The 20,724-nt window shown below is 33.9% G+C and overlaps 1 protein-coding gene across 3 annotated transcripts; it reads right to left on the bottom strand.

The window, feature by feature from the left end:
- Positions 1-172: 172 nt before the first annotated feature.
- Positions 173-20,616, bottom strand: LOC117204237. Of its 3 annotated transcripts, none has more exons than XM_033441443.1 (29): positions 20,280-20,616; positions 17,540-17,998; positions 16,827-17,180; positions 16,328-16,499; positions 15,884-16,162; positions 14,430-15,497; positions 13,253-13,402; positions 12,744-13,136; positions 12,346-12,545; positions 11,712-12,264; positions 10,950-11,041; positions 10,571-10,719; positions 10,036-10,146; positions 8,947-9,291; positions 8,209-8,423; positions 7,872-7,984; positions 7,562-7,706; positions 7,307-7,407; positions 7,041-7,216; positions 6,620-6,906; positions 6,281-6,488; positions 5,973-6,156; positions 4,297-4,509; positions 3,718-3,843; positions 2,755-2,916; positions 2,232-2,381; positions 1,791-2,022; positions 869-1,048; positions 173-473 (listed from the first exon to the last, which is right to left on the bottom strand). In XM_033441443.1, the coding sequence occupies exons 1-29, from the start codon at positions 20,292-20,294 to the stop codon at positions 337-339; spliced, it is 6,969 nt and encodes a 2,322-aa protein (XP_033297334.1). In that variant the 5' UTR covers positions 20,295-20,616; the 3' UTR covers positions 173-336. The 3 variants fall into 3 exon arrangements, with proteins under 3 accessions (XP_033297334.1, XP_033297333.1, XP_033297335.1); XM_033441442.1 differs by lacking the exon at positions 20,280-20,616 and adding an exon at positions 20,108-20,273; XM_033441444.1 differs by lacking the exons at positions 11,712-12,264; positions 12,346-12,545; positions 12,744-13,136; positions 13,253-13,402; positions 20,280-20,616 and adding an exon at positions 20,108-20,273.
- Positions 20,617-20,724: the final 108 nt, after the last annotated feature.

Genomic DNA, 20,724 nt, shown 5'->3' with positions numbered 1-20,724 from the left:
TTATTTTGTTGATGCGAATTCATGCCAAACTTTGCAACAGATAAATTTGTTTCTTATCTTATAAATGTTTGTTGAAAATTAATATTAAATAATGAAGAATTAATATATTAGACAAATTGTACAAATAATTATGGAAGTTCTTTATTGTTATTAAAATCAAACTACTTAAATAACTAATAATGTTTAACGTAATAATAATTATCCTGTATAATAACTTATATCCACAATGTTAATAAGTATACGATTTAAATATCGCAGACATTTTGTTCAGGTATTTTACGGAACAATTTTTGTCAATAAAATCATGACACAATTTTAGAGATTCCAAATTAGATTTTATCTTCCTGCAAGAGAATCTTTGATTTTTCGATCGATCCATTGACGATAATGAGAAACCCGAACATAAACACCAGGCTTATTGGCCCTTCCACAGTGTTGTCCCCAACTCGTAAGTCCATACAACGTGAAAGCTCCTACATCGAAAGAAAAAAACAAAAAGAAGAAAGATTAATAAATACTGACTATATAAAATATTGATTCTACTATAGTGATTGAATGGAAGAGGATAGTCTTTCTAATAAAAGATTCATTCCTTAAAAACAGAAGACTCGAATTAAAAATTGTAGAACTTTTAATATTCAATTAGCTTCGATTTAGCAGAATACATTTTTACTGATTTGTTGTTCATAAACTACACAATGGCTTGACAATAAACATTCAACTAGACGTATTTACTATTAAAAATATTACTTTTAAAACATGCCTTACAAATGTGTGTAAAATACGAACTTTTTAAATAGTCGTTTCGTTCTATATCGGATACAACATGGAAAAGTTTCATTAATTTGTTAAACTTTCGTAACCTTACCGTTGTGTAAGCACACCAATGGTCCACCAGAGTCTCCGTCACAGGTGTCAATACCCTCATCGAGGTATCCGGCACAAACCATTCCATTGCTGATTGCACCCTCGCCATAAACGTGTCCGGCACGACACACGGACTGATCTAATAACGGTATCCAGCCGTATCTCAGATCTTTGGAATGAGCTATACAACAAGCGAGCAACATATTACAGTCTCGAAGGAAATCCTCGAGTTCGTAGAAAATTATTTTAAACTCAATTTGAAGCTGATTATCCATTGAAGCGAGAAAAAATAATTTCGTATCAATAGTTAAAAGATTCACGCTAAAATTTTCTCTGAATTTAGTTTAATATTATTCCGTACCTCTGGAATTTAATTTAATAGCACCTTGATGATTTTATTTTAATCGTTAACCTAATGGTTGATCCATATATTATTACCAATTCTAATATTTCATACCATTTATGATACATCATAGCAGTTTTAATATACGTATACTTTTTAAATAATTTTTATTTTCAAACACATAATATAATATAATATAATATAAACGTATCCTTTCTATATTTTTTTTAAATTACATGTTACTGAGCATTTCAATATTGAAATTAATTGATTGTTATCTTACTGATATATATTATGGTTTATCATTTAGAAAAAAGGTTTATAATAATCTTGTAAGATGCTAAAAAATGGATTATCATAAAAAATTAACTTATCACGTGTGAAAGATAAATTATTTCGTCAACTGATTTATTATTATAATATCATGAATCTAACAATTTATTCATCTTTTATTCATATTTTATTTCGTATTTATATTACTTGAACCCAATGCAATTAAAATTTATTTATTTTTGATGGCAAATCTAATTAAGGAACCATCCACTTAACAGGCTAATGATATCTTTAACGCGCCACTTACTTGATTTCCCAGTCTCGATGCTGCCAAATCCACTAATGCTGCAATTAAGACCTGCCGGATACTCGGTGTTCTCGGATGGCAGGCAAATTGGCATAACATTCTTGCCAAGAGGAATTCCTCGTTTCTTCAGCAACACGAGAGCGATATCGTTGTTCATTCGATGCCCTTTACGGAACTCTTCGTGAACGTAATAATCTTCGATATCGGCGTCGATTTCAGTTCCTTCCGTAATCTTTACGTATTCACATAATCATTACAAAACGTATTTATAATATATTCCAACGTGATTTAAACGTATATTTTAACACGAATAAAATTCTTTCATAATGTTAACGCTGTTAATTTTATACTTGAAAATTACTAGATACGAAAGTATCTATGTAATTTTTCTAATAAATAATTTTTACCTAAGCAGCACTCGGAATGAAAGGTTTTAATTACCTCTGTATTGTAATCACCAGCACGAACGAAATAGGTTCCTTTATTGTACCCTTCCAAGCAATGTGCAGCGGTGAGCACATGCAACGGAGAAACAATTACCGCTCCACACCAATGATTCGATCTACTATGTCCTCGTACACGTATACTGGCCTACGAATATTATCAAAAAAAATGTTAAAAAGTTACAATAACAGTATTCCACTGTGTATAAAAGGATTTATTTTTATATCTCTAGTTAATTCTATAAATTCAGACGTTCGTAATTGGTATTCGAAAAACAGTAAAAAGAAAAGAAATTTTAAGGGAACTGCAATCGATTACTACAAATTTGTGATACGTAAATTCTATTTAGAATTAATCTATTTTCATAATTTAATAATGTAAAATTATTCAGAATTATCCAAATTTTAATCGATTCAAATTTAAAATCGAATATTCTATCAAAATGCGAGTTAATTAACATTTGTTAGTTTAACGTTAGTAAAACGTAGCTTCTTTCGACTAAGGAAAAAGTCCAATGTACCTGCCAAGGATAGGATCCTTTCGGTGCAATGTTACCTCGCACCACCTTTTCGAATATAAGATCCTCATCCTCATTGAAGTCTTTAAATCGCCTACCGCAATTGGTCGGAAGTATATCATTGATGTCCTTCTCTGGCAAACGCGACACAGTCTCCCAGTGCAACTGCAATTATTTATTCGGTGATTGCATTCGTGGATTAAGCGGACAAAGGAGATGATCAAGGTCAAGGATTCAAGTAAACAAGCCTCGTAATCGTTGCGTAAGCTCATCATTTATTGAACTAAGATTAAGCGCGCTATCGATCGTTTACAAATCTCTCGATAGTTTACTATTACAATATAGCACCGATTGAGCCATTGAGTGTCTTTTTTTAAACTTTAAAAATTATAATAAAATTACATCATAACATTAAAAACTGAAATATGTCAATTTAATTAATAATTAATTAATATTACATTATACAAAAGTAAGTTTCATTATTGAACTAAGTATTAAGTAACTTTGAAATTTTACCTACTATAGGAGTAAATGTTTTTGAAATTATTTTTATACAATCCAAGTTTCCTTCTGATCGTATATAAAATTTGTTTTTTTTTTTTTAATTAAATCATGAATGTTAGTCTCTACGTTAAACAATAAAATTAAATTAATTTTCTAATCTTTAATTTAGCTATTGAACCTTGTCTACGCAAGAGTAAATGTTTCTGCAGCTACTTCTATAAAATCCAAGTCGCAAGTTTGATTGTACAAATTATTAATATAAATTTAACTTTACATATAAGTCTCTACGCCAAGAAATAAGATTAAATTACGAATTGATTCACTAATTTTTAATTTGTTCGCAGCACAGCCATCACTTTAACGTCTACAGCCAGTAAAGGATTTGATTAAATATACATCGAAGGAAATTACGATCTGACTTAGAATTTACGGCCTCTGTCGAGAGAGAATGTTTCAATTTACCTTGGAATCGTTAACGTCTCCAGGTGTACAAATCACACCTGCGTCCTCGTCGTGATTGCAATTATGTTGACCCCAGTGATTGTGCTCGCATCGATACAGCTGGGTCTCGTTTCCGTAACAGAAAACCTTAATCCGAAAAATGTTACACTTAAATAAAATTAAACATGAAGGAGAAAGTGTAAATTGCGAATTTTTACAATTTACAAACTAACGACACCTTGTACTAACATGGGGCAAATTAGTAACAACGAAGAAATATTCCTCTCTTTTAAATTATACAATTATGTAAGTAGCAATAAGAAAGTAAAAATTTTAAAACGATAGAAAGAAAATATAAATATATATACACTGAGATGAATGAAATTATTCTTGGAAAATATTATTCGATATGAAGTAGTATAAATATAAAAAAGACTTAACAAAGAAGCTACGCGTTATTAGTACAAAACAAAGGACTGCGTATCACCTAAATTAATTGATAATTGATAGAAATAAATGCCTAGAATTTATTTGATATATATTAGAATATGGTGATAATTAAAAAGCTTCCAACACCGTTCTTCGTTTGACAAAACTTACTTCATCCAGCCAAATTGGTCCTTCTCCTGGACCGAAGTAGCCGTCTTTCTTTGAAGTTGCAGGTCCACCGTATCCCAAGGATCTACAAATCACCGTTGCAGTTGCAATTGAGAAATCGTCGTCACAAACGGTACCCCATATACCATGATGACGAACTTCGACCCTTCCTTCTAGTGGCGAACTTCCATTCGCTAAACGAACCTCGAATGGTGCCTAAAATGAACATTTACGCAGAAGTTTTTAAAAGTTACTATTAATACGATCGTATAAAAACATTATTAGCATCCGTATATACAACATCAATATTTTCTTTCTTCTTATTTAATAAAATCTCAAATCTGGTAGAATCTTAATTCGCTGTCGTGTTGAAATATTGTAAAAACCATCTAAATTAAAACTCCTAATACTCTAAATTTAATACTCGAAAGAACATCATAACATAACATTTTCAAAAACGTATAGATAATTAATAAAACCCTAAGTGAAAAAGAATCTTAACTCGCTACCTTATTCAAAGCGAATAAAACTCGTCTAAATTAAAATTCCCACCTAGTATCCCAACCTTTACACTTACAAACCATCATGATACAACATATTTTGCGAAAACATACACGCAATCCATATTTCTCGCCAATATTATCCTGAAAATTGATTTGTCGTACCAAATCATTCATACTATCAAACTCATTTTTCAATCACCTGCCAATTCCACGTAAAGAGTCACAGAATAATTCCACCAACGTTGCAAGAAGCAGAAAAGCTTCCACTTTAAAATGCTTTTTGTTTCAAGTCGACACGACTTTCCATTCCTGAGATATCGCCGTTCAAAGCCAGGCGTAATTTTTGCCGCTTTATGCTTCTGTCTCGCTCGCACAGTCGGACCTCTCGCTCGCACGCTTCACTGACCTGACCCACGAACGAGCCATGTGCGCTGGTCAGTGACAGACGTCTAGCCCACTTTTTTTGCTACTGCCGGCCGGGCGTACGCATTGCCACGAAAAAAGGTAGGTCACACCGTCTCCAAGGATTTTAAATCCCATTCATATCATATGTTTTGTACGATATACTTTAAAACGTTATATCTCCGGAACGAATTAAAGTATCGATTTGAAACAAAATGGATTTTCAAGAGTATATCTTCCTCTATCTGCTGAGCATGATAAGTTTTTGGTTTTTTATCTTTTTATAAAGGTTTTTCTATAACCAGAGTTAATCTTATATCGAGAAGTTATATCTCCGGAACGAATTAAGATATCGATTTGAAATAAAATGAGTCTTCTAGAATACATTTTTCTATATCGGAGAATGATAAGCTATATTCTTTTTTTTTTTTTTGCTTTTTATTTTTGCAAAAGTTTTTTATGATCGCAGATAATATTATATCGCAAGTAGGTTTACCGGTATTTGTTAACGCGTAAAGTTTCTGTGCTGATTAAGAAAATTGCTACGGGCAATAAGACCTTTACAAGCTGTATTAACAATAAAATTATCGATGAATGAAGCGTACAATTTGTACGAAAGAAGACAAGATGAATGAAATACGAAAAAAGAAATAACGCGAAGAAAAAAGATATCTTTGTATAAATGTTCATAAAAGACGTAAATAGTAACTTCCAATAAACGTCCAAATTTTTTAATATCAAAATTTACGTTTACAAATTGCTGATTCTACTCACGTCGCAATGTTCAGCACTCTCATCTGAACCATCCGGACAGTCGACAACCTCGTCGCATATAAACGCCGTTGGAATACACGCCGGACTTTTGTCGCACTTCCAGTGACCCTCCTGACAAGTATTAACTGCAGTCTTACAAACGATACCTACTGCTTCTTCTGGTTGACAATCATGCACACCCCAGCTATAAAATGAATCAGAATTTTTATTTAAAAATTCAAACAACTGGATTTTTTACTTAATCGAATTTGCTAGAGTTTCTATGTGATGTATATAGGATATTTTACGATGATTTAAATTAAAATTACCCATCAAAATCGCATTCACGTAAAGAAGTCTCGTTGCCTCGACATTTCAATTGATCTACCATGAATCTGGTGGCTGGATTCATATTTCCAAAGAATCCCCCTGGCGTAACTTCCAGGGCACCAAGACCAAAACCAAGCTCTTTGCAAATTACCTCGGCATCGATCATTCCAAACCCATCGTCGCACACTTGTCCCCAAACACCCAAAACTGCAAAAATTGTTTACGTATAGTTAAGGGTTGATTTTAAAATAGATAAATCTTTTAGAAAATATTATTTTTTGTCATTTTTATACTTGATCATCTTCAGCGTAAAATTCAATGCACAATGATTTACTTACTTTTAACTTCAACTCTGCCTTCGTAATCATTTTCCGAACCAGCCAGCCGAATCTGATAATCTAAATTTTCTACGGTACAAATGCTTTCATCGCTACGATCATTGCAGTCATTTTTTCCATTGCACACTTGTGTTTTATTTATACACTTGCGGTTCTCACACACGAACTTTCCATTGCAATCGATGCTTCTATCCTTCATTTCATAGTAATCGTATTCTTTGTTAGGTTGCAAGGATCCTGTCATTCCCACGTTGCTGTCGCTTAACAGACAAATATTTCCTGCTGCCCTGGAAGTAAAATACATCTTTAAAATATTAAAAATTGCACACTCTATGTTTATATATATATTGTGCAATTTTTAAAGTTCAATTGTTCCTACTATGGCAAATTTGGACTTAGCGGTTAGTAACCTTGTACTTACTTATGTGCAAAGGATCGGCAAGTAAAATCAGCCTCTTTGCATCTGAGGGCGCACGTCTTCAACGGTGTGTTCAACCACTTTTGAACGTCGTAGCCTTCTAATTTGTGCTCGGAATACTTTTGAAAAAAGTCCATGTGTGAAACGCAATCTCTTTCGTCTGCTCCATTTGTGCAATCCTTGAAATATATCCAGAGGTCAGTATATATTGCTAATTCATACCACTGTTACTTAATTTCGATTCTATTTTAGTATGGTATATTATGTACTTCTTCTCCATCGCAAACCCATGGTGAAGGAATACACTCTTCTGGCATACATTCGAAATGCTTAGGCTTGCATCGACCCGTTGTAAGTGATCTCTGAGAACCTGCAATTAAACAATTAAACGTAGATGTTAAAAATAAGACGTACAAGAAAACCTGACATAAAGAATTATTAAGCATAATATTAGCAACGAAAATTAGAAATTAATATAACGAAAAATTAGTAGTGTCATGCGAATTTTATTATACAAAGCATACCTGTATTTCCACAGGGTGGAATATCACAATGCTCTTGTTCTCCCCGTGATCCCGTGTAACACCATGGCCTACTTTCTCTGTTTGGATTTGGATTTCTACAGTAATTGTGGCTTTTCAATTTTTCTCGTACATTTTGATTAAGAACCTAAGACACATAATTTATTGTAACTCTCACGTACATTGTAATCATAAAAGAATATATATGATTAAGTATCTAAAACAATCTTTTCTCATTTCTCAGATTTAGATGAAGAAGAGTAGAAAAATATAAAATATCGTGGGAATAGGTGTAACGAATATAAAAACTAACATGAATTGCAAGTGAGTGAGCAACTCTCGGATCACTCCATGACAAGCAATCCTTCCCTGACGCTGACATATTCGCATTTCCAGCATACTGATTTCCTTTTCCATAAATGCAACCTAAAAACAATGAATAAAAGCTAAATACGATTGACAGAGAAAAATAATTAACGAACAGAAATAAATATTAATTTATAATAATTCGTAATAATAATAATTTTATTTTAATTAAGAAAGTTCTCTCACTGTTACAAGCATAAAATTTCCGTGTACATCTTCGGCTAAATAGTTAATTGAGAATCAAGAGGCCAGTTAATGTATTAATTAAAAAGTAAAGTTCGTACCAATGTCGTCGTAGGGCCTCTCGCAGATGTAAGAGTGACCTTTAGCAGAGGAAGCACAGTCCTCGGCATCCCAAAAGAAGTAATCAGCAAGGCAAGTCGAGTCTGGCCTCTCGTGACATGGAAATTTGCGCTTCATTACGATACAAAGAGGGCGAATACCCGTGAACGGAGGATGTTTCTTATCCTCCATCCAACCAGGCCACCATTTCGTAAACCTAGTTACAATTAATTGGTATAAGATGTCAATAACCGTGGGTACAATGTTCGTATTTGTGAAATAGTTGAATTCCTCGTTTCAAAATTAAATAAATATCGCAATATCTGCAACATGTACACGTTCTAATATTTTTAACTTATGATCTTAAAAAATATCCATTTAATTTTGATTTCAATTTTACGAATGATAAGACGATGGATCGACTTGATAACGCAAGCTATACAGTATACTTATACGTTTGAAAAGAATTGCAAACCATTGGCAAAAATTACATGTAGGCAAAAATTCAAATTTTTAAGGAAGATACCAAATGTATATGAAGAAAGTTTTGAAGATTTTGAAATTTCAGGCGAGAAGGCTTGATAAGGATTCAGAATTCGAAAAATTGCGAACTCTTACAAGAATTTATAAACTGTATCATAATTCGATGTAAGCGACGTTCTCGAACTTAGTCATTTGATGAAAGATATCGACCCTTACTGAATGAAATGTAATTTTAAAAATCAAGATAAATAATGTACCTAAATTTCGCGCGAGAAGAATCTTCCCAAAGCCACAGGGTACGGTTCAAAGTAGTCAAACCAACGCCGGAAGTCATTATCGACGTGACTTCCGGTCGCGTTTGCAAGACCCATTCAGAAATGAAATTGTTCTCCGCTTGGCTGGTAATATCGATGAGTCGTGACTGTCTCTGCGTGCAATAATCGAATGCTTCCTGGTGGTTTAAACCACTCTCCGGTTCAGCTAAGTGATAACATTGTCCTTCGTATGGTATCTCATCCTTACGACAGTGAGAGATGCGATTTAGTACACATCTCACGCCAATCGCGTCCCTCTCCACGCGACATTTTTGCTCATGAGTAAATCTGGAAGTCGAAGAATAAAATTTTTGTGTTATTGGTTCAGAAAATGTATATTTAATAATAAATGTTCAGTACATCGATGAGATCATAGAGAAAAGCAAGTTGCAAATATCTTGGATCAATTTGATTGATTTAAAATTATATAAATTCCTTTAGACATATTGATTATATGTAAAGTTGTTCCTCGTTTATTATAATACCCAAAATTAAGAAATTTTTAAAAATAATGCTAGTAATGATTGTTTGATTTTGTTGAGTTACCCTGATAATATGATTTGAATATTACAATACGCTGTTAAGACGGATATGAAAAATTAATTTTATCTTCAAGAACCAACTGCAAAAATGTTCCCAGTTTTGATACTGGAATATGTAAACATATTGCATTCGCAATTATGTAATATTTAAAAATCATCCATAATTACTATTATTATCGCATTAAATCTAAACGGAGAATTTTTAATGCAATAAAACGTCATAAAATCGGAACGAGTACTGTACACATAAGAACTACAAGCAATAAATCTGTCTTCTAAATAAATATTTTTTGTCGAAATTCACAACTCAGCAATGAAATTTCTCAATTCTAGATTACATTTTCAAAAATGTTTTCTCGAAATTTCTAAGAACGTATCGTTCGTAATATGCTTCAACGATTTACGCAATATTTGTTTGGAATATCAGCGACGTCAGAAATTTCTTATCTGAAAAAGATAGTAAAGAATCGTCATGGGCATGGCGCCTTACTTGCACGATTGAAATTTGCCCTCGTTGCCTTGACACGAGACAGAATTTGCGGCGATCCAAGTTGGCACTCCGTTTCGAGTATTTCTCCCTTGCCAAGCCATCTCGGCGCCTCTGCAAAGAACAATGGAATTTTTATCACTTCGTGTTCACGCATTCATGTATTCCATGTTGTTGCAGAATTTCGTATGAGCAACATACATTTTAACAAATTATTCTTATATGGTACATCGTTATACTATATGTGATATATTGAAGAATTTTTGAAAACGGAAAATGTAAACGTAAATCGAAGATATACATACGCAATATAAATGAGAGTGATAAGGAACGCGAAATAAAATCAGAATTCTTATAAGTACAGAAGTAATTTTCACTGTCGTGCAACTTAAATTAGTATAAAGAGAAAAATACAAAATAAATAAAATTTTTATAGAATTATATCGTAGGAATATTTTTCAGTACCTTAGAATTTAAGTAAATATAAAATGAGAATGGGAAATAAATTTTATCAATTCGAATGTATATTATAAAATACCTGTAATATCCAAGTTGTTTGCATACAACATGTGCTTCCTTCAAAGTCCAGCTGTTTCTCGCATCGCAAACGATTCCCCAACCAGGATTCGTACCTTGCACTTCAACATATCCATCGTGAGGTCCAGAACCCCCTCTAAGTCGAATCACCTGAGAATACGCAAATTATATTACTAAGAATAAGATACATTCACAGGCTGAAAGACATTCGTAGAATTTGAAGAAGATATTTTCACTTAACCATACAGTAACAAAACGCATAATAGAAGCAAAGAAGATCTTGTTTTATACGTTGAAAATTAATTACATGCTGTATCTCAAGAATGAAATATTTATATAATAACGATTGTAATGTTGATAAAAATACTACTAAATCATACCTGACCGGAAATTGGTGTTGGCAAAGTAGTCTTTTTGGAGTGATCTATCGGTTCTACTGGTGGAATGTAGTACGATGGGAATGGTGGCTCTTCTGTAAAATAATATTTCCACTTTAAGTATTGCATTATGATTTATAAAACTGTGGGACAACTATACCTTATCATTTTTATACATAGTCAAAAATTCCTGTATTTAAATTAATTAATAGTATTATTTAAGATATCCCGTAAGTATAACGCGATATGTGTCAATTCTTTCTCTTACTTTCTTCTTTTTTTGCCTCGGTATATTAATTGAGAATAAAATTACCGAAACCAAAAACTAAATAATCAACTTAAACTATCATATGCACTAAAATGTTATTAAAATTTCAAATGGATTCAAGCGCAATGTCAAAAGATCATTCCGAAAGCAACTCATGCCAAAAGCCAATCAACTATATAAGAAACTCAATTGTATAAAATGTGAATCAAAAACTTACCTATATCTTGCTGAATTTCTAGTTGAAACGACTGTAATCTTCTTTAAAGACATGAATCAATAGACTGCGGACTTTTATACAATTTCATTTTTTTACGAATAGAACTAGTGAAACGAAACCTACACATCGATTTGTTTCGTCTACTAGAAATTATGACGAATACCTCGCTTTGGATATTTTATACATTTTTGTATGTTACATGCATCTCTGAGTTTTTACGCTGTTAAATTCGTCATAAATGCATAAAAATCCGCGACCTATAAATCAACATTAAACTTACTTTCTTCAAACGGAGCGGCCTCGATATTAAAAAGGTCTAGATCCGAATTCTTCTTATTAATTTTCATAACAGCGGTAGACTCGGTAGCAGCCTGAGTTTTATTCTCATAAACCAATACCGGCTTCCAAACTTTCTTATCATCCAACAAGTCCACGTCAGGTTCGTAATCAGGCTCAATGATATCTGGATAATCGTTGCTCGGAGGATTTTCATTCTCTATCCACACAGTAGGCAGGTTCGAATCAGTCGTCGTAATTATTTTATCTTCAGTTGTATCGGTACTCTTCTTTTTCTTCTGCGGTGAAATTGACGCGTACGTCTCTGGAATTCGTTGAGTCGTACTACTGACAGTGGAAGGCAAATCACTGGATCGATCACTGGATTCTTCGTACGGTGGTTCGAGATTACTCGATGGAACGAGTGGATATTGGCCAGTGACGTTTGGTATGAAATTTGGAGAAGTCAGTTGATTTCTGATTGTAAAATTTGGATTAAAATCGTGGTCTGTTGGTTCGATGAGCGGTGGTTGAAGTTCGAAGGATGGAGCAGGTGGTTGAAGTTCGAAGGATGGAGCAGGTGGTTGAAGTTCGAAGGATGGAGCAGGTGGTTGAAGTTCGAAGGATGGAGCAGGTGGATGTTGCCAACCAATGGAAGACGTTTTGTTCGTCTGAACAGGTTCATATGGCGGTTGCAAATAGATAGATGGTACTGGTGGATAATAATTATCGCTTCGTGAGAAATTTACTAAAAGAGGAAAGAGCAAGGACCAGTTGAGAGTTGGATATGGTGGCTGAAGATTCGTTGACGGCACGAACACGTGGTTGTAATTAGTACCTGTTAAATAGAGACCATTTGTTACCATGTTTCAGGTTTTTTGACGTTTCTGTATCGCGTTATCTTTACAGCAAGAGTGCAACGTGAGAATTAAAAATAATAATCTACGAATTCTAATTGAATTTCAACAATAAAGAGAAATCACGTTGTTGATTTATATTGTCATGAAAAGATTAACGAATTAAAAATAAATATTACCAGATCCTGCTAAATCTCTAGAACTTGTAAAATTCGTGTAACTCGTCAATTTTGGACGTCGAGGATTATTCCCGTAAGAATATGTATTTTGAGTTTGTGACTCGCCATTGGATTCAGGTGGACGATTAACTGAAGTAATAGGTGGTGGCTGAAGAACTGCAGGTGGTATGTGATCAAAATTCGTCATTTGAGAGTTAACGTAGAGATTCTCATCGTTTTTGCTGAATTCATTCGGCCCACGAAGATCATTAGGCCTGTAAGTTTTCGTTTTCGAATGGCCTTGATTCACTTCGATTTCCTTCGTGATAAAATGGCCTCTTGTGCCATTTATATTCACGTATATGCCATTTGGATAAGCAAGTTTCGTTGAATTGAACGAGACAGTTTTTACTCCTACAATAAAAATTGATAAAATTATACAGAGGGAAGGTCCGTTTTGTTACGAACTGTTCAAATGTCAAATGCTATTGGAACTTCAAAGGGTTAAAGTACATTAAATTGTACCCTACCTGGCCCATGTTGCCCTTTACCATGCAGAAAAATATTCATTTTCGACGCCCATGCATCTAACTTTGAATCTGCTTGCTTATCAGCTGTGCTCTGATAAATATCTGTTCTAGATCCCCAATCACGAACCTTGCCATCCTCGGTAGTAGGACCTGAAAGAAAAGATATTCTTAAAATTGTTTATTATTTTATGTTACTTACCCAGTAAACAGTAACAACTTCAAAACACCCAGCAAGGCAATATATTGACAAATACGTATGTTGTTTGTTTCCCCTCTTTCCGACATCTTCATTCAATCACGTGATTTGTTATAAAAAAAGTATAAATAAAGTTTAAATAATTATATTATTTTGTTATAGTTTGTTAAAATATTTACCTGCTTTATGACAATCGTAAAATCGATCAACGTCTTGATTCGCCCGAAATAAAGATTATAGTAATGAGTTATAGTATTATAATTTTACTTACGACTTATCGCAAGAGAATTCCTTTAGATGCGTTTTTAATCTACGTGTAATACCGTCCCAGTGTTTTTACCTAAACTTTTTAGTCGTAAAATTTTTTTATTTTAGTGGATGACGTAAATCAGGATGATTCAATGATGAATAAGAATTAAATGTTCATACTCATAATGCAACAAAACATGCTACGAGAATAATAACCCTCATGCATCAGGCCCTATGTGGATTTTTATTTCACTTAAACATGCTTCATTCGAAAGCTCCAGAAAGCAAAATATTCGAGCAAAAAAGCGAATAAACGAATGATCGTTAAGTAATAAACATAACAATGCCGAACAAATATTGAAACAATTAATAGAAAATAAATAAAATGTCTCATGTATGTACGCAGTATCTATATGCGTGTAACTTTTGTATACATTTTTTAATTCGTTTTAAAATTCAATATAATCACGATAATCGTGTCTAGAGTGCGAATGTTTATGGATTTATGGGAAATTTCAAAGTGTACAAATGTACAGAACGATAATATACAAAGATATATAAAATATCCACAATATACCTAGTGGGTGACAAATTTCAAAAAATGTCGTATAACGTACGATATATATTCATAAAAATTTTCTATAGTAAGCATACAAATACTTTTACGAGCCACTGTGTCAGTCAATCAACCCACGTCACACAAAGTTTAAAGAAAAAAGAATTAAAAATCACCTTGATCCCAGCGTCGATTCTGATTCTGATTCGGCATCTGTCCTGGACCGTATTGACTCCAACTGCTAAGATTAAACCTATTTCCTATTGGCACTGGTTGCCAGCTTGTCCTATTCTCCACAGTTTGTACATTGAATCTCGAATTGTCATCCACTGACGATTGAGAGTTACCATCAGCGTAAACATTTGGGATGACCGTTTGATCAGATCCCGACTGAGGGAATTCAGGACCACTTCTCCCGTACTCCTGCCTGTTAGGTGTGAACTCTTGGCCTTGATTCACATTAACATGACCTCTGTTAGGAGAATAATCGAATCTTCCATCGGAAGTCTTATGATCCTCAGTCTGATCAAAAGGAGGCTGTTGCGTCTGTTGACCAGATTCTTCTCCATGCCATGGAAAACTAGGAACAGCCTCTGGTATACCTTTGTTATTATGATGATAATGATGATGCTCGTGTTGATATCCATGATTAGAATGCCAGCTTCCAGTCTCACTTTCTTGGTCTCCGGGTCTTTGAGGAAACGAGTGACCGTTTGGAGGCGCAGGCTGTTGCGATTCAGTGTTTTTATTGGGATCGTAAATTGGTCCGTGCGGATAGTGATGGTGATGATGATAATGGTGATGAGGCCTATTATTATAATCGTTCTGATCAATCGGTCCGTGATTGTGATGGTGCCATTGGAAATGTGGATAGCCTGAACTTGATGTATGACCCCATTGACTATGACCTTTGTGCCGATGGTGTTCATTAGAAGATCCATAATGTGTGTTGGTATTAGTAGGAGGTTGACCTTGAGAATAGGGTGGCATGGCAGTCGTCCAAGCACCTGGTTTCCAGCTTGGTATCCACGTCGGTCTTAAAGAATCCCAATCTGTTCCTGAAGGAGTTATTGTTACTGGATGATTGGGATAACCGTGTGAGTAACCTGGTCTGTAATGACCCTGTGATGTGTGGTTGTGATGGTTAGTATACTGCCAAGTACTGGAGTCTGTGGAACCGTGGGACGACCAGGGTTTGAAGGTGGTTTGTGAACCGACTGAGTGTTGCGTTTGCGATGGTTTATCTGCGTTAAAATAAATTGTATGTTTATTGTACTTTATAGGAGAGTATTGCTTACTATTAAAAAGGGGTTTGAAATAGTTTTCAATTAATGAACTAAGTAGTATAATTTTATTAAATAAAATAACGATAGGTAAAATAACAAATAATAATTATAGATAAAATTAAATAGTATAACTTTTAGAGTCAGTGCTAACAAATATCTCGAATTTGACAATTTTCGAAATATGCCACTCTTCTAATAAACAGACCAATCCCTTGAGATTACTAGGATGTTATTATATTAATATTGGTATAATTGATATAGTGGTATAATATTAGTATAATACCAATATGATAATGGAATAATATTAAAGTACTTATAATATGGTTTATAATAATATAGTATACCTTTGCTGCAACCAGGTACATTGTACGGCCAATCGCAGACAGAAATTACAGGATTGAAGGCTGTACCGGGTCCACAATCCATGATAAACGTTCCACCTTTCACACATTGAAGAAATTTGTTACATGTATCTGGGTGGGGCAGCAGTCCTGTATAATCAACAGGACAAGAGATTTTCCTCGGCTGTTCAGTTGTATGGGATTGCAGTCTTCCGTTTCCATAGTCTTCGTAATCGGGAGGAACCATTGGTGTCGTAACTTCTTCTTTAGATTTTAGCGCATCTATTTGCCAAAGGGTTATTGATATTCTCGAATTAATTCTTAATATTGATTCATTGTCTATGTTATTGAGTTAATACACACGAGAAATGTCGTTTCTCTGAAGTTCCAAACTTTTATATTTAAATTTTTAATCTAATATATTTTTATAACTGTATATTTTATTACCTTCGCAGCCCCTTACGTTGTGCGGCCAATCACAGACACTCGCGGAAGGATTGAACACAGTACCAAGACCACAATCCATGATATACGTAGCCCCGTTTACACATTGTAAGAATTTTGTGCAATCCGAGGCATGTGCTATCAAACCTGTTATATATGGTGGACATCGTGGTTCCTGTAATTAAAATTTAGTATCACTTTCTAATTATTTAGAAATTATATTCTGAAAGTAGGCGTTTCAATCTTTAATTAATTACTCCTAAATAATTTAAATAAAAATTTAATCGAGTTCTATTATCACTGACGGATATAATAGACTAAATCTTCTCTCCTAAAACAAACATTATAATTAATATTTTGTAATTTTTAAAGTGACTGAAATAAGTCTTAGCTAACTAATTTTATACTAATATTTTTTTCAAATTAATTTGAATAATTCAGCAATAATCGATAGTATTTACCAACTAAACAAATTATTTATTTAGAGGTATTAATCACTGACCTGTGGTCTTCCGTGCCCGCTGTAACCCTGATGACTACCAGACAGCAATGGTTCGCGACTTCCTGAAGAATCCAAATGCTCATTCGATGGAAAATCAGCCACTTCTCCGCCATAACACTTGACTTTGTGCGGAAAATCGCATTCCAATGTGCCTGGATTGAAAAGAGTACCAGGGGCACATGGTTGAACAAAAGCTCTACCCTTCCAACAGTTTACGAAGAATTTACAATCAGGAGGATACACGAATTGCCCAGTGGAATCGAGTTCCGGACATTGGACACCCCGTTTAGCGTCGTATCGAGCCACTGTGGATTTTTGAATCGTTGAAATAAGAATTTTTTCTTTCCGGGGTTTCTGGAAAATTATACAAAGTTTACGATTATACTCTTAAAGAATATATTCTTCTTTAGATTTTTCTTTCTGTAAAGAATTTAATGTTTTATTGAATATATTTTTTATTCGATCGAATGTAATTTGTAGTAAATAAGAGCAAAGACAGAAAATAAAAGATAGATTATAAAAGTTGTAGAAAGAGTTTTTCGAAACTTGAAATCCTTTCTTAATATTAAAAATTTAGAATTTAAGCAATTGACTCCAGAGGAAGAAGATAATGTTTCAATATCATTAAGGGAAGAGAAGATTCTCTAAAGACTAGAGTATTTTTGCAATGTTTAAAGTTTAGAATTTAAATAAGAAAAAAGTGAATATATTACTGTGCTATCAGCAGGTACTCCTTCGTAAAAATCCTGGTCATCCTTTATTGTCATCTGGAAATCATTTCCTTTCGAGGCTTCCTGTTTCTCCCCTTTGTCTTTTCCCTTTTCCAAATCATCAGAATCCGGAAAAAGTTTTTTATTTTCCTGTTGCTCGAACTGACCGTACTCCAAGGAAGAACCAGCATGTTGATCGAAATTTGTCGTACTTTGAGAATCATCCGCGACCTCTGTCCTTTGCTCGATATCACTTCCCTGATTTCTTCTCCAAGGACTCCACGTTTTTGCTTCAGCATCTATCACATACGGTTCTCTGGAAGCAGGATTTTCTGGATCTTTCTGCCATTTTGGAGAACGCGATAAATCTTCGTTAGAATCGACTTTGCCAGGCGTATACCAAGGAAGCACTGACTCTCTTCGTTTCGGCGGTTTTGTCGTTATTTCTCTGCGATCGTAGATCTATTTGTAAATGAAAAATGAAGGAAAACGTGTGAAATAAATTATGAAATATCGCATTAACACTGCTGCGGTCCTTCGATGTTTATGTTGTAATTTAGCACTTGTTTTGATATGGGGAATTTCATTCTTTTAACATGGGAGAAGCACGTAATAAACGTAGAATGTATTGCCATAAGAAAGGAGATATACGCAGATAGTAATATGCCTGAAATTGTAAAATCGAGAAAATATTGATGAGTAATAATCCTTAGACCAAATATTAATCTCATTTAATCTGATCAGCTTGAATCCTTTATTTTCCTAAATTAATTATTACATGTATAATATATTAATAAGCATTTGATTTGACATTAAGACTATTATTTAAAAATGTATATATTGTTATCAAAATATTTTGTAAACAATGATAGATTTATGTCAGATAATAATAAAGTACTTTAGGAAATTACACATCAAATACGCCACATTATACAATTTACAAACTTGATGAATTTCGAATTAATATCACTTAATCAATTTCCAGCTCTGTAACAACTGTTCACAACAAGAGACAATACTATGTGAAATCAGATATTATTACACGATTATTATATTTCACTTTGCTTTTAACTTTTTATTAAAAAAATATAATCACAGGGACGAATAAAATGAATCATCATTGAGATTCACTACCAGAAACATCTTATGTTATATTTTTCTGTTTGAATCGTTACAGACTACATTCTTTACTTTTATCGTCCACCTTATCAGCGCTTATCTCGTCAATACACATTAATAAGCTACTTCTTTTCTACGACGATCATCAGTGCGAACGAAAAACAGGAACTGCGTAGAAGTATACGTAAAACAACACATTGTCGTGATTTAGATCTCTTTCGAGAATTAAATTTTAATCTACACTACATGTATCTTAATTTAATTGTTTAATTGTAAAATAATCATTTTGTGAACATCAGATTTTATTCTTTGTAATATTTTCGCTCGGTACTAGACAGAACTGTCATATTTGTCAATTCTTGACTTCAATCAAATACAACAAATTCACAGGAAAACACCCAACTATTAAAACATCAGAAATTGCTCGTAACTATTTTCAAAATTTCAAATTCATTCGTTGCAATATTTTTGCTCGCCAACAGAATACTTGATAAACTTTTTTACTAATTTTTTACTACTTACAAATTATTTTAAATACTTTCTTAAAATGGACAAGAAGGAGAAACCGAAGAAACCTCTCCAAAACGAGTCAGAAAAAAATTATTCAACTGTAGCAGAAAAAAATGTAGGAAGAAGACAGGAATAAAAAATCTTTTCTTAAATCATGCGCAATATTTGTACATTACCGTTCATAATTATTCGAACGATTTCAAAAATTAATGGGCACTGTTTAAATAATTGATGTTTAGGATGTTGGTTAATTTTTAACCAATGATACGATCAAAATGGAATCTAACAATTTTACTTTACAGACTACGAAAGTTTATATAAATTCATATTTGTACAAAGGAAAATAACGAAATGAAGCCTAGACAGGTTTGTTTCGTCCATTGAATTTTGTAACAAATAACTGGATATTTTATATATTTTTGCATTTTTATATCGCGTTGTTGGGAAAATTCGTAGAGAAATTTAAAGACAATTTTAGGTACGATAACATAAGTATGTAACTTTTTCCTTAGTTTTATCCTACGTACAAAATGATTTCGTGAGACCTTTTCCGTAAAACTTTTCGTTCTTTTTAGCAACATACCTATTGTACATTTCTCCAGTACCCTTAAATTCCCCATAAATGAATAAACATACGCGGTCTAATAATTATATTATAATTATAACACACAATCACGTCACGTTACAGCAAAACATGAATGCATTATTTATCATGCGTTGCATTGTATATAATAATAATATAAGAATAAAAAGAAAGTAATTTATAATTTAATAGACGTGTCGTTCGAATAATAACGAGCGGTACCGTACACGTGACCACGTCAGAGAAAATCGGCTCTTGGAACAGACGATGATCTTCCGGTGAGGTGTTAAAATCACGTGACCGTTCAAGTATCAATCCAATGGTAAAGAACAAGAGAAGAAGGGAGAAAGAGCACGTACCGCGTGTGTGACAACGACGACGAAACAGAGAACAGCTAGAGCAACGAGAAAACGACCGGTATACCGCGACATCATCCTCGACGCTTTGACGATACTGCTGGCATTACGGCAAGCTGACCCGGTTTTCCTTATGAAACTGTAGTTCGCGTTCACAATTGCGTCCCATACTTACCGAGAAGCTGCACATAGTCGGCGTTCTTCGGAGAAAACGAGCTACGCCACGATGGACGGAAAGGGTTATCGGTCGCAGAGGTCGAGGGTCAATGCAGAAATCAGCCGCTGGGAAAAAGAATCTCAGGCTGACGCAAAGGAACGAGCAAGATGACGAATAATCGAAACGGTTCGAGCGAGACCGGCTGGCACAACTGGAGGAAAAGAGAAAAACTTCATCGCGTTGGGTTGAAGGAAGACGAACGAACGTGCTTTTATCAACATGCTAATAAAGCGAGTGCACACAGAACTGTTTGCCAATTGACTCCAGAGTGAACAAATTGGCCCTCGTTGACAACGATCAGACACGAGGGCTGATAAAGAGGCCGACTGTGCGGCTGCAAACACTACACCAGCGGAAATACGAAAGGAGAAAGAGACGGAGATGATGATTCACTTTTATTTTT

Source organism: Bombus bifarius, unplaced genomic scaffold, assembly GCF_011952205.1.
Source record: "Bombus bifarius isolate JDL3187 unplaced genomic scaffold, Bbif_JDL3187 scf7180000007977, whole genome shotgun sequence".
In the NCBI taxonomy this organism is placed as follows: Eukaryota; Metazoa; Arthropoda; class Insecta; order Hymenoptera; family Apidae; genus Bombus; species Bombus bifarius.
This window is presented reverse-complemented; position numbering and strand designations above follow the sequence as displayed.